Below are 14,606 nucleotides of genomic sequence, written 5' to 3' on the forward strand. Positions count from 1 at the left end.
ATTCTTTAGGAAACCCTCCCCCTACAGTCCTTCCTCCTGCCTTACGTGGACACGTGAACAGCTTCTGGGCATGCGTGCGGGTGGGTGTGTGCACGCGACTCGCGCGCGCACACACGCGCTCACTCCCACACTGACTCTCTGTGTCCCTCCCACACACACATCACCAGGGATCTCCAACTTGCAGGCCTTATAGTGCAGGTGAAGTACTCTTTTCCATCTCTTGGATGTAAAACTCCTAACTCAGCCCGCATGAATCTGGAAGGCCGCCTGCAACGGCATTCAGGCGTGGGAGATGGAGGTTTGTTAGTGGAGCTGAGCACATGTTCACATATTTAAGACGCTTGCTTATACAGTTTGACAAACCTCTCTGTTGTTTTCATCTTTTTGTAACTGATTTGTAGGTGTTCTTCCTATTTTTTCCCAGATTCTAATATTTAGTTATATCACTTCCCTTTTAATTTGCATCTGGAATCTTTTATCATATCCAAGTTTTAAGTATTAGTGCAGTTAAAGTCACCAAATGTTTGCCTTTTTTCCTCCTTTTTTGAATTGATCATTTTTAATTAGCATTTAACTTGATATTTAAAAAATCATATTTGAGGTGACAAAGTTAAAAATTCAAATCTTTTCCTAATTCTTAAAGATCTGGTAACTAAGTGAATGTGTCATCCTTATGTTTTAAACAAAACAGAAATATGTTTAAAGTCACAATTTAGGTACATCATAGTCAGATTTAAAACATTCTTAGTACTTTTCTAGATTTATTAAAAGTTTACTGAAGAGAAGAAAATGGCAAAATGCCAGCTTGGTTGTAATAGAATGGTAAAATTCAAGCAAAGAACACAAAAATTAAAGGAGTAAGGGAAGGAACTAACATTTGTATTGCCTGTGTCATTTAATCCTCACAATTTTGCAAAAATTTATCCTCAATTTACGGATGAAAGCACTAATCCTCAAAATGATTAAGTGACTGGGCCGTGGAATTTAGCTTTAAAGCTGAAATTTGAACCCAGGTTTCTTTGGTTCTGAGCCTGGGTAATTACCACTATTCCTTTTTGAACATCCAGTTCATATGTTTCAAGTATCTACCACTGAGAAAAAAATCAACTGGAAAAAAATGTGCATTTATATATACCTCCCAAGGCTGAGACACTTGTTGAAGTGCCCAGCAAAATGTCTAGCCTTTGGCCATTACTCTTTGGAGTGACTTTAGGCAAAAAGAACACAGATAATAAGCAAATACTTTCCAACCCTTTAAGAAGTCTTATCTTGCTTCTAAACACCTGGGATATCTTTGACAATGACATTCTGCTTAGGTGTTTTTTGTTTTTTGTTTTTTAATGATAGACCAAGGTTCCTGTGCAGTTTGATTGAGATGTGTCAAGTGGAACTTAAAACAGGTGTAGGGAAAGATCATCCCTGAGATGCCAATACTCCCACCAGAAATCTCTTTGAGCACTTTCAGCTTCCATTCTGATAATAAGAATGTCTACGATCTTAGTCCTCTATGATGTATTTAGAAAAACAGGCTATAGAACATTAAGATAATTCAAAGGGTCTAAAGAATTTAGAACTCTGTAACTTAGCTCACTGAGAGTCTAGAATGGTGTTGAGAAAAATTAAACAACGTTGGCATTCATGAATTCATTAAGAACATGTGGTAGATCCAAAGTGATCCTATGTGGTTGACAAAAGGCAGTCCCTTCCCAAGAAATAAGAGGTATTTTGAGTTCACAATCAGTCCAGAGAAGCCGAATTACGATCAGGCTGCTCTTGCGTTTACTACTCAACATTAAAGGCGTAGGTGAGTGAGAAGAGTTGGCTGGAAGAGGCACCTAATGAGCTGAACGCCTGCTGGTGGGACATAAACAGCTGCAGGAGTAAGTCAAGCATCTCTGCCCTCTGAGGACCTGGGCATGACCTACCTTCTCAAATAGCATTTATGTCTTTGGAAATGCGTGAAGCTTAATTTTGCCAAGAGTGAATGTCAAAGTATACAAGAGTTAGATCATGACAGCCCTTGGACATCATTTTAGGCTGAAATAGTGTGTATTTATATGCACAGAGTTGGTGGAGGGAGAGCATGGCCCTTGGATGTTTTGAAACAATCACTGTGTAAAGTTCATGAAAAATTCGTCAAGTCATCTTTTGAAGATTTTGGGGTTCATAGATTTTATATCTATCCAACTCTACAGCTTTTTTGATGAATTGAACACAAATTCAAGAAGGCAAAAAGGATCTAATTATAGTGTTAGCTTTATTAATGGTTAAGCTGGATTGGAGGCCATAGCTGGTCTTCCACCTTCTTTTAGGAACCTGTGACTTGTGTACCCAGGAATGGACGGACGAAGAAGTTGGCGCCACACTGCAGCTCAGCTGGATGGCTGCAGGCAGAGGCAGCTAAGCCTGGGCATGAGACAATATAAGCTTGAATATAAGTGTCCACGCTAACACAGAGATGTGCTCCATACCCCACCCCTTCCTGTATATCCACGAATGCCAACCTCTCATCACTATCACCAAGCAAAAGCAAAAGTTCACACTTGTATACACACACACACACACACACCCCGCTGTGCCACCAACAGCAGGAAAAACCACTACCTCCGATGCCGTGCAGGCTTTGTTGATGCTATGAGAATTCTATTTCAATTAAAGGGAAAAACCCTTTCACTGTATATACTTTCAGCTCTTCTTGTAGATACCTGGCAAAAGTCTGTCACACTGAAATCAACCGATTCTAAGCATCTAGGCCTAAGAGAACAATTTTGTGGCAAACGCAGTAACAACAAAAAACGAACACTGTAACTTTTCATCTGTATCACGTTTATTATGGAAAGTGAAATGCAAAAAAAATTATATTTGAAAGTTTTTCAAGGGTAAAACTAGATCATCAGTTGAATTTCGTTCATTCATCCATTCAGATATCAAATCCACAATGAGGTTGGAAGTGTACATAATTTCCAAATCTTGATCTGTCCTCATATAAATCTTAATAGTTCATCCTTTTTCTAGGAAATGAAATTTTATTGGCAGGTCGATTTCTGGAAGATGAGGACGTTCTTAAATAAATCATTTAATGACCTTTGTATATAGACAGTATGAAAAGACATAACTTTAGATTCTAATACTGATACATTCATAAATGGAATTTCATTTTAAATACTACCATTTCTTCAGTGATTTAACATCACACTACAGTTTTGCTCTTTCTCTGTTGAGTACTTACACACACAAATGATTCTTACATTGACATCTATAATTTTTCTGGATGGCATTTAAATTAATATGCATCTCTCAAAATAATTACATAAATCTGTCTTTTAAGCAACAGTAAATATTGACATCAAGATTTCATGTGTACTGCTCTTATAAAGAGTTTGTTTTTAGTCGTTAAAAAACACAGCTAGCTCTAGTTATAATTGTAGTGTTCTTATGGTTGGTTAATCTTTTTATCTAAAATACAAAGATGGCACATTCAGTTTTTAAAACATGAATATGTATTAAATGGTATTACTAACTTTCTACTGAGAAGTGGTTATATTTGTACCTTGCCACACAGAATTCTCTATTAATTGGCAATTCTGGTATTTCCATTCATATCTTCAACCTAATATCCAGCCAACATAATTTTCAGCATCAAAGAATTGAGGTCAAATCACATTAGGTTCTAGGAACCATATCACAGACTTTCTGATCGCCAATAGAGTATTTCCTTTTAAAAGAAATGAGAGAAACTAAAACAATGTCAACTCACCGATTGGAATTGTGGTAAGTTGACGTACCCAATGTTAGCATTCCCTGGCCAATGACTCTAATCTTATCTAGTCCCCACTGCAGCACCTGGCGTCAACATCGTAGTTTATCTGAGTCTATCTTAAGGAAATCCCAATTGCTATTATCCTATTCTTCTACCAGTGTCGCCTGTCATTTTAAAAAAAGTTTGCCTCTTTGACTTCTCTTTGGTGTTGCTAAACATTGTTTTGCTGATCTCAAGAGAAGAATTCCTGCAATCAGGTTTCACTCTGAGTGACTATATACTGTTTTGAAATTTAGAGCTATGTCTTTGAAAAAAAATGTAGGGCTTTTATCAGCCTGTGCAAATAAACATACTAATAAATGTACAAATGGAGTCTATAAAACATAATTGGTTTTCCCCAGTGTTTGTCATTTCCAGATAGAAAATTAGGTGCTAAAAGAACAGCATTAAGCCTTTGAAGATGGTCAGGTACCAGTCCGTGCCTCAGTGAGACACCAACTAGCTATGCATGGTCCAGTGGGGCTGGGCTTTCTAAGCACCAAATCTGCTACCAGGGAGTAACACCATTGAATATGGAGCATCTGATCTGATATTACTATACATATAACAGAACAGTCATGGAAGGATGCCGCTTTCAATTAGTTGTTTTAATTTGTGATTTATTTAAATATACCAGTATGAATAAAATGCATCTATGTGCGCATGGATAGGTGGGTAAGCTATTTACAGTTATGTCATGTATACATTTTTATGTGTAGAAAATGAAAATACACATTGATTAGCCCTTCTGAGGCTAACAACTCTTTCTTTCTTTCCAGCAACTGCTTTGAGGATTTAGATAATTCATACAAGGTATGTACACAATCACACCCATAGTATGTACATCCTAGTCACACACTTAACACGGAGAAGATGTGTGAGGAATGTAAATCAACCCAGTGGTCAAAGAACTGACCTTACCTGTGACTAAGGATGTGGGGGATTAGCCCTGGCATATTTAGTAACATGCCCGTGCACTGACTAATGTGTTCAGCCTTTGTGATAATTATGTGATCTACTCTCAGAGATGCTTAAAAAAAAAAAAAAAACAGCCCTTTCTGACCTTCGAAAATGAAAGGACAAATTCTGTTACTGAACACGCACACACACGTCTGTTGGTTTTATTCACTTTCGAACATGCAGCCTCCTGATGACAGAACCTGGCCTTAAAATGGGATACAGCATGGTATTTTTTTCTACACATAAAAACAGAAAACCAGCCACTCACAGACATTACACACTTACAGGATGTACTGACATACCACGACCAGCTACAGTGTTATGCACGACATATTGTTCACACGTTAGTACAGCGAGATAAATACATTTAGAAATTTAGTAATTGTTACTGTATTTCCTTCTTGAGTTTTCAGGCCCTGATGACCTCTCTCAACCTCAGAAAAAGGTATTTCCAGACGCCCTTAACACAAGAATTAGGCTCTCCTCCCTGCTAGAGATTGAGGAGCATGACTATTAATACTGTAATCTCCCGATGACCAACATCATTGTAAGACACGCCAGAAAGCATTAATGAAGAATAATCTACTCAAAGATGTGGTTAAAATAAATGCTAAGACTACTGAAATCATTAAGAGACATGGATACACATGGATAAGCCCCTTCCGCGCATTTCTGGTTTGCTCTATACAGAATCTTTACATGATATTAAAAGCAATATGAACCAGAAAAATGTTGTTTAACTGCTTAAAAGTTCTGCCGAAGAATAGACAGTTTAATTTTTAAAGGAACAAAGAGTAACACTAGCAGCAATTCCAAAAAGCAAGCTCTCATTTTCACCCCAAAATAAGCAGATGACATCCCCCCATTTTAAGAGTTCAAGAAAGAAGTTAGTGTTTCACCCCCCACTGAGTTCTCTTTAACTCACTGAAATCCCTAGGGTATCTCTCATCATAACTATCCCCATGCTGGTCGATCATCAGTATCTTTTTTTGAAGTGTAAAATATGTCATTTTTATTCCAGCCAATCGATTTTGAGCTTGAACCCAAAAGGATACTTGAGGAAGAATTGGTTTTCAGAAACACCCATTGAGAACATCATTTTCAGTAAGGCATTATTTGAGGCCCACTTTGAGATGAGTACTCACATTTTAGTTATTTTGCATTTGAGAACCCTTATTTTTTTTTCCATAGCTAAGGCTGGTAATCCTCCACGCAAAGTTGGTAATCCTCCACACAAAGTTACCTGAATTGCTTTCCTACAAGCGAGTGTCCAGGAATAGTAATTACCATACATTTAATCCTTCATTTCAACCAAGTTTCCAGTGTTGTCTTGAGTTTTAACTTGGTGACTCCTTTGGTCTTGGCTAGTGTTAAAACAGAGACGTTAACCATAAAATCTAATGCTCACTACAGCTGGACCTCTCAATGGCTCTCCTAAACAAGTTTTTCCAGCAAGAAAGCAGAAAGTATGCCTTTGCTTATTTTAGCCTGTGGGTTACAGTCAGTCTTTATGGAGCAAACCATAATTATATAATGGTGTGCCCATTACAGACGCACTTGCTGGTATAACTGCCTCTTTTTGGCACATTATTGCTTGGCTTTAATTTCATTATCAACAGTCTTTATTCTCATGATGAGTATCCAAGATATCTGGGTCTTAAAAAAAAAAAAACCACACACACGAAACTTGTGAATAACATCTTGGTGCTTCATTCTGGCCTCCACAGTCATTTCGCCCCCAGGCCCACGGTTATTTAAATGTCCCTTGTAATGATCATCACTTTGATTTACCTAATAGCCAACAGTAATTTTTCAGGGTTTTTTGTTGTTTCTATCCACACATGTATACAGATGTATTGGATTTACTTTGAGAGAGGTTATTTGGTTGTGGCAAGTGAGTAGTTTAGCTGGTGAATGTTCACAGTTAAAAGTAGCTGTAATGACCTCTGGCAGATGTCACGGATTGTGAGACATGAGTTTTCCACTTCAATCCATCTTCATCTATGTCCTTGGTCACTGTAAAGCAAATTGATCTTATTTCTGTAGCCAAGATTTTTTTTTCTCCCAAGAGTAGGATAAAGTTCACGGAAATCTTTTTCAGTATTTACAAGACTTTTTTCTCATTTGCAAAAATGTCTAAAATCTCGTTGACATCCGTAAGCCCAAGTGTCTGCACAGATGCCATTTATAATTACTTAGCTGGCTGCAGAATTTCGTTAAGAAGGATACAGTTACAAGGATGGACAGGAGATTCAGCACATCACCTGTTATTTGCCAGGTGGTAGCAGCTGACCCACACTGGGACAGATTCAACCGAAAGGGCCACATGTGGATTCAAAGGATGTCGCTAACAGAAAACAAAATCCTCAAATAGGAACATAAAGTAGCAAGCACTGAGGCAGATGTGGGCAAGACTTCTGATTCACTATGGAGACAAAATGGGGGTGGGGACAAGATGGTCAGCTCATTTATCCAAGCTCCTGCTGAGTTCACTGTATTCTTATCACAAAGGGAAATTCACAGGCTTCATTTCTCAAATACCACTTAGGACCAAGCTGGAGAGTAAACAGCGTCATCTCCATGGCAGCACTGTAGACGATTGGTAAGTCAGACAGGTAGAGGCCTGCACCAGGCTGCAGGTGCCCAATTTTCAGTAAAAACACATATACAAACCTTATCCTAATGTATGGTTTTTCTTTCTACTGAGTCTTAAAAAGTAGACAAGGGGTGTGGTGAGTTACATTTTTTAACACTTGCACAACATGTAGGAGGAAGAGAAGACAGCTTCTCACATTTTGGCAGCAAAACAGTAACGAAGTGGATACAGCAAAGGCCAACCAATTTACATCAACAGCATACTCATAGATGTCCTCTGTAAACAAACTGTAAAGTCACATCATAGTCTATTCTTCACGTGGTGTCGACAGGTATTCCCAGAATGATAGGAACTCCCAGAGATGAGAGGAAGAAGAGGAGAGTCAGCTAGGAATGATAAAACCTTACAATTCTGGGATGCAACCCAAAGTCGTTTTCCTCTTCTGCCTTCGACTTGAAGATGACAAGCTCTTATTAAGAATTTGGTTCCAAAATTCAACCTCTAGGGTATATGTTACACATGCATATTCAGTCCAATTTATTTTATGATATTTAACCTATAACATGGAGAATAATGGTATCCGAAATAATAAATATTAGACAATTCTTAAGATTCAAAAATCATCAAAAATCAAATAATACTCAATATAGCTGAACTTGCTATGGTAGGAAAACACAGCAATATTTTTTACAAATATTTCATATTGGATGCAAACAAAAAGGTTTCTGGTTAACTTTGATCTAAAACAACGTTCACCTTCTGCCACTGATCCAAGACACAAAGGTTAATTAGGATTTCACTGTATGTGAAGTAGTTGGTCTGTGGCATCAAGGCCAAGAATCCAGAAAGACATCATTAGAAAAGCACTGAAGGTAAATATATGACAGCCGAAGTGATCACATTTTTCTTGTAGTCATAAAAAGTAGAAAAATCAATATTTAAATTGAAACTTCTAGTGTTCACTGGGTAAGCCATATCACATCTTCACATTTTAAACATTTAGATGTTCTAACTTGTTTCTCTTTTGCTACTGGTTTAAAAAAATCTTATATATATATATATCTACTTAATATAATATTTCCTCCACTTATTTCAACAACTAAAATGCATTAAAAAGGACCCAAACATAACTAAAAGAAGTCAAGGACAAAAACAAACAGCTTTCAACCCCGTGTGTGTCATGCAGGTAAGGAACAGCAGAGCAAGTTCAAAGAGTCTGCCAAGAATATTGTTTTGCAACGTCAGTTGCTAGATGAACCTAAGGAATGACAATGCTGTCCCGAATGTGTACGCTGGGTCACAGATCGAAGTGAAGGAACATTTTCACATCAAGGTTTTATCATGAGAGTACTCAGGGTATCGTAATGCAAAACACTGCCGTCCTGATTAGGCTCCTGTCTTATTTATCCATTTGATGAGCTATTTCTGTGACTGTTCTTAAAAGCTGTTCCTTCTATAAGATTCCGTAAGTGAGAAGGAAGCTTTTGTAAAGACGGATATTCAAAGATTAAAGGTGTAAAAGTAAAGGTTAGTTCCAGTATCAAAGAAAACCAGTTAAGGTTACTACATCGAGCATTAAGTTTTAATTTGAGAGGCAAAACTAGAACACCAAATTCAGGTTTAACTTATTTCATTTCATTAATTTATTTATTTTTAATGGGCAACGGAGGCCCACAGCTCAGTGGCCTCTGCTTCCTTTCACTATTTATAAACCACGTGGTTACTCCCAACTCATGACAACAAATATTATTACCAGACGCTGAATTCTTCCTTTCTTCCCATTTTCATGCAGGAACAGCCTGTTCTAGCCAGTTCAGAGCAGAGGATTACCTGGGGCTCACCCGTCTGGAGTGGGTACCGCTGACAGCTGCTACTGTGTACACAGGATGTTCTCCATGTGTACACAGCACGTACGCCAGCGTGGGAGGGAGACAGCCAGTGAGCGAGAGACAGGAGGGAGATTACATCGTGGCAAAGGCATTTCCTACAGAAGTGGCACGGACACTACCGCAAATGGGTATTTAAGGCCAAGGGGAGCGTTTTGGACTAAATTCATTAATAATAATTTGATTGCTCATTGGATGGTCATTTCTGCGTTAGATAGCATCCTTGACGGAGGCCCGACGGTAAGACATGGAAACACGGGCTTTACTAAACTGCTCATTCTAAGTTCCAAGTATAACAAGCGTACTTGCCATTCAGAGCATGCTTGCTCTGAGAGTGCTGACCGTGGCCCACGTATGCAGGTGCCACAGACAGTCCAATGGCTTTGAAAGAAATCAATGGCTCTTTACTAACTTAGGTTATGTCCAGTGTAGCTTGTGGTGTTAAAGTTTAGGTACGATTCCTCCCCTCCATAATGTTCAGAATCTGCAATAGAGAATTAAAATGAAAAAACAAAAAAGCCAAAAGAAAAACTGTGAATTTACTGCCCAAATGGCATTTCTGAATCTCTGGAGAGAGAACACACAGCCAGATACTCTTTTCTGGCTCATCGAGGGCAATGAGATTAGAGAAAGCAACCAGCGCCCCTCCAACCAACAGTGACTCTCTAAATGCGAGGTGGAAACCAGCAACCTCCCTACCACGAGTCCAGGAGGGGAAGCCCTTTTGGGCCCTCGCTCTCTCCCCTCTTGTCCGTCACCCCAACTCAAGCCCCTCTTGGTCGTTCCAGCCCAGTGCCCTGCAGGACACTCATAAGCCCTAGGAATACGCTCCTCTTAAGGAGACAGGTGAGGGCTCAGCTCAGACAGGTGCCTATGTTCTCAAGGACCAAGCCCACCCAAAGCTCAAAAACGTGTTTCAGTAAAGGTGGCTTCTTTTATTGGGTTTGAAGGGTGGTATTTTATGACGTTTTTCTCTTGAAATCAATAGGCTTACAGAGGTTACCATTTTATCATAGATTAGATTCAAGCAATAAGATGATATTAGTCTACGTACAAGAACAGCGAGGAAGCTCACATTCTAATCGGTGTGGACCACACTTTCTACTAGAAGCTACTGAACCAAGTCAAACAAAAACACAAACTCCATTCTGTTTACAGGAGTCTCATATGTGTTGTTTTGTTATTCAGGAGGCTTTCTTTTCTTTTTCTTTTAACACCTAAAAATAGAGTGTTTGGTGATTGGCTATTTATAATTCCTTACCCGAACCGTGACGCTCTCAGTAGAATGTCATTGGAGAACACCTGCACAACATAAAATTGAGTATTATCAATAACTTGATGACTCTCTCCAAGAATTCAGTCACATGTACTTTCTCTAGGGTAAGGAAATATGAATTTAGTCTAATCACAATCACAGAGATGAAACTTGCCTTCAGGGCAGGAAAAGGTGCATATATAAATTCATTTTTTATGTGGGCAATATTCATAGTCAAATGCTTCACTAATTTTTTTTCCTAATATAACTTTCTTATATTTATTAACAGGTATAACAAGGTTTATAAAAAGGGTTATCTGCAAATGTTTACAAATATGACTTCATATTTGGTATTTTATGCATTTAAATGTTTTTACCTAATATCTTCTGGCCTAAGAGTCAAATTTGTTTCAATTTTTTATATGATAGTTCTTATCAACTACTTAAATTTTGTGGGGTAACAGCATTCTCACTGCAATGGACCAAAAAGTATAACAGTATTTTTGCTATTTTTAACATAAAGCCGAGATTTTAATGGAAATACTAGTGTGATAAAATGAGGCAGTTATACAAAATGATACATATATAATGATAATGATAGTTCTGTAAGCAACAGCATATTAAAAAAACAGTGAATTCTATTTCCTCTTAATTACAGTTGTAAACCTTCAGTGAAGCTTGCTTGTTTTCTTTCTTTCCAATTGAAATGATGTGTGTGTTTTTTTTTAATGAAGACTCCATCAAGGGACCCCACTAGCCTTCACAGCAATTTCCTGGAGTTAACACTTGCTTTCTCTTCCTGGTCTCTCAGGAAAAAAACAAGTAAGCTTTGACAGACGGACACCTACGAAGACCACATGCAAGGGCTCCCTGCAGCTGTTTTCCTTTTCAATCTAACACAGAGGAAGGGGCGGGGCGGACGCAGCAGTTGGGGCGTCGAAAGTTCTGCAGCAGGGACTGGAAAACACTGTGCTGCCTGCCTTTGAGCTTTTTATTGGAAGAAGTATCTGAGGAGATGGATCTCCGGGTCTGGCTGCTCTGAGCTTTGATTAATTTCTCGTGTTCCCTGATTTGTCTTTGTAGGTGGTTCTGGATGGCGATGCCCAGGGACTCCGGGTCCAGGGAAGCGCCGTACACCTCCCAGGTCATGCCCTGCTCGTCCCACATGACATCCCTGACACGCTTGGACTGTTTCAACTGGAGCTTGGACTCAGCACTGAGCTGCTTTTTCTTCTCTCCCGGAGTGAGTCCCACCTGAGCGGCGGCTGCTGTCACGTTCAGCTCCTTGAGGAACTCGCTGACCCGGCTGGCCCGGCGGGGGCTGGCTTTGACCGAGCGAGAAGGGGTCCTTTTGCCAGAACCCGGACTGGACTCCCCCAGGGAATCGGAGGGCAGGCTTAGGCTGGTGGCTGTCTTGGTCTGTCTGTTTTCTTCACCGGTGCCCTCCTGACTCTTTCTGACTGGAGAGGGGGTGGGACTGGCAGCTGATGCTGTGCCTCCACTTTCTTGAGATTTCGGGTTGAGAAGTAGGCTTTTGGCCTCTGCCCTTCCCTTTGCATCCAGAATATCGATGCCAGGGGATTCCTGCTCTTTCACGACGTGAGGAGACACACGCTTCCTCTCTCTTGCATTCCCCTGGTTGGTGAGATCTAAGCTCCCGGACTGGTCAGCTTTGCTGGTGGGGCCACAAGAGTTGGAGAGTTGGTAATCTGGGTCTGCTCTGTGGCCATCTGTGGTTTCCACAGCAAACTCAGATGGCTGCATTTCACATGTCCCTAACCCATGACTTGTTCCAGCTGGACGTCCTGTGCTGACAGAGGTCTGGTCACTGGGGCCAGCTTTCAGGGAGGTAGAACTAGCACCTGAAAGCTGCTTAGAGGAGAGCCCTTCCCTTGCTGGGGTCTTTCCTGCTGACCTCCCATTTTCTTTACACGTATCCTGAGCGTTACTGGATGCCACGTTGACTGCTGGGGTCATAAGGACTTCGCCTGGTGGGTTCACTGATTCCCTTTCCCCTTGGGAAGCTGTAGAAACTGCTGTAGCCGCCTGGATGTGCACCTCTGGCGTGATGCCCAGGCTCTGAGCCACCTGCCAGGGCCCATGGGTGTGGTCAGTCAGCTCCCAAGTATGGCTCACGTGGCCGCTGCCATGGGAGATGACACACAGCTGCTCTGGTTCGAACTGCTCCTGAGCAGGGGCTTCCTTTAAGAACGCAGTGAGGATGCTGGGGCTGGTGGACACAGCTCTGCTCTCGACACTGGCCACTGCCTGCACCTCGGCATCTTGCTGAGCCCTGGGGGGGGCTTCCTCGATCTCCTTTTCAGCCTGGCTGGTCATCGTGCCCGCTTCTTTGAACCTTGACACCAGAGCATGTGTTGGCGGTGGCACCTTCTCCAGATCTGAAGGAAACATTGACCCTTTGCTAGGGAGGTGGGATGGTTGAGGTGTCCCTGAAGTCACAGCCTGGGTGTCTGAGGTGGAGGCAGACGGTGGTATGTTCCCGGAACATCCATCATCTCTCGCAGGAGAGTCACAGGACCTTGTCTGGGAATTGCAAACAGCTTGCTGCCTTTCCCCTTCAGGTCCACCTACAGGAGTGGACGTGTTACCGAACACTCTGGCTGCTGTGCCTGCAGCTTGCACCATTCCCTGGGTTGTTTCTTGAGATGGAAAATCACAGGACACTTGATCTTTGTTGCCACCACAGGTGTCCCCCACAGGACAACTTGACTTCTCGGGTGGCTCTACATCTGAAGTTCTCTGTGATTTCACCAGGGTATCTTCAGGTCCTGAGTAGGGGCCGGCATTGGGCTGGTCGCCTGGGATGGCCGGGTGGGTGTGCTGATTAGCTGGCATGGTAAATGTTGCGTGTGTAAGATCCTTTTCTGCTGCAGAACATGGGGCTGGTGCTGTGGGCTCCCTGCTCCCCGGCAGCTGGGTATCGCCAGGAGAGTTGAGTGTGGGAGATGTTTTCCCCACTTCACGGACTACGCCAGGAGAAGACATGGCGGGCTGGGTGGTCTCATGCTCACCGGCCTGCATCAGGGCCGCAGCTGCTGTCCTGGGGCCGAGGGCTGGCTCTGCAGGAGTGCTGGAAAGGCCATTGGTGTTCTCACACAGGAGGGCTGGTCGAGGCTGAGGTGAGGCCGCCCGCACCTCTCCTAGATCCTCTTCTTTTCCAGAAGCTTCAATCAGGGAAGTTTTAGCTGATCTCAGAGAGTCAGGTACAGTCCCCATGGAATTTCCCTTTAGGAAAACCTCAGAGCGCTCCCCTGAGCAGTGCTTCCACTGGGATGCAGTCGTAGCTCAGAGTGAAGACGCCGTCAAGGACGATTCCGCTGCAGGGCCAACCTGGGAATCAAGGAAACAGCACCATTAATAGAGAACAGAATTTGAGGATGTGAAACTTGTTGTCACCTGTTTAAGATCTCATAAGAACATCAAACCTTTTCTTCCCATAGAAATAGATCTTGGGAAGAAAGATTTTGGAAAAATTCTTTTGATTATACAAGTACATTTTGATATATTAGTTCTGTTTGCATCCCATTGCTGTCCAGCAGATAGGTTTTTAATGTGTTTACCTACACACTCGATAACTGCCTCAAAAATCATTTGGGTAATCAGATTTACCAGATATCAGAAAGTCCTATCAAGCTACTGTAATCAAATCAGTAAGTACTGAAATAGGCCTAAACAGATATGTGGAATAGAATATCTAGAAACAGATCCAGATATAAATGAGGATTTACTATATGACAAAAGAGGTATTTCAATGTAGTGGCAAAAGGATGGATTCTTTAATATAAGGGGTTGGCAAACTATTCATCCAGAAGAAAAGAAAACTAGATCTTTATCTTACACCAATTTGAAAAATCAACTTCAGATGGATTTAGAAAGATTAAAGGTTAAACTGTAAAACAAATAATTAAATTAAAAATCCTGTTAAGAAAATCTAGGATCATAAATATAATCTAGGAGCAGGGTGGGTAAGGCTTTTTTTTTTTTGGCAAAGCAGAAAATACAAAAACTGTAAGAGAAAACATCAACATAGATGACTAGAAAAATTATAAAACTTTTGCATTGCAAAAGATAATATGAACAAATACAAAT

General features: G+C 41.0%; 1 protein-coding gene and 1 long non-coding RNA gene across 2 annotated transcripts in view; one reads left to right on the plus strand and one right to left on the minus strand.

Moving 5' to 3' along the window:
* Positions 1-1,627: 1,627 nt before the first annotated feature.
* On the plus strand, positions 1,628-5,983 carry LOC140687177 (uncharacterized). The gene is made up of 3 exons (XR_012061343.1): positions 1,628-1,880; positions 4,579-4,612; positions 5,166-5,983. It is a non-coding gene; the product is annotated as an uncharacterized lncRNA (long non-coding RNA).
* A 4,668-nt stretch (positions 5,984-10,651) lies between these two features.
* The window catches only part of GPRIN3 (GPRIN family member 3), a 62,606-nt gene continuing 58,651 nt past the window's right edge, over positions 10,652-14,606 (minus strand). Inside the window, exon 2 of the mRNA XM_031688270.2 lies at positions 10,652-13,847. Within this exon, the coding sequence (XP_031544130.1) occupies positions 11,385-13,733 (2,349 nt within the window). The 5' untranslated portion in view covers positions 13,734-13,847 and the 3' untranslated portion in view covers positions 10,652-11,384. The remainder of the gene's footprint in view (positions 13,848-14,606) is intronic.

This window comes from Vicugna pacos, chromosome 2 (genome assembly GCF_048564905.1).
Source record: "Vicugna pacos chromosome 2, VicPac4, whole genome shotgun sequence".
NCBI classification, from domain to species: domain Eukaryota; kingdom Metazoa; phylum Chordata; class Mammalia; order Artiodactyla; family Camelidae; genus Vicugna; species Vicugna pacos.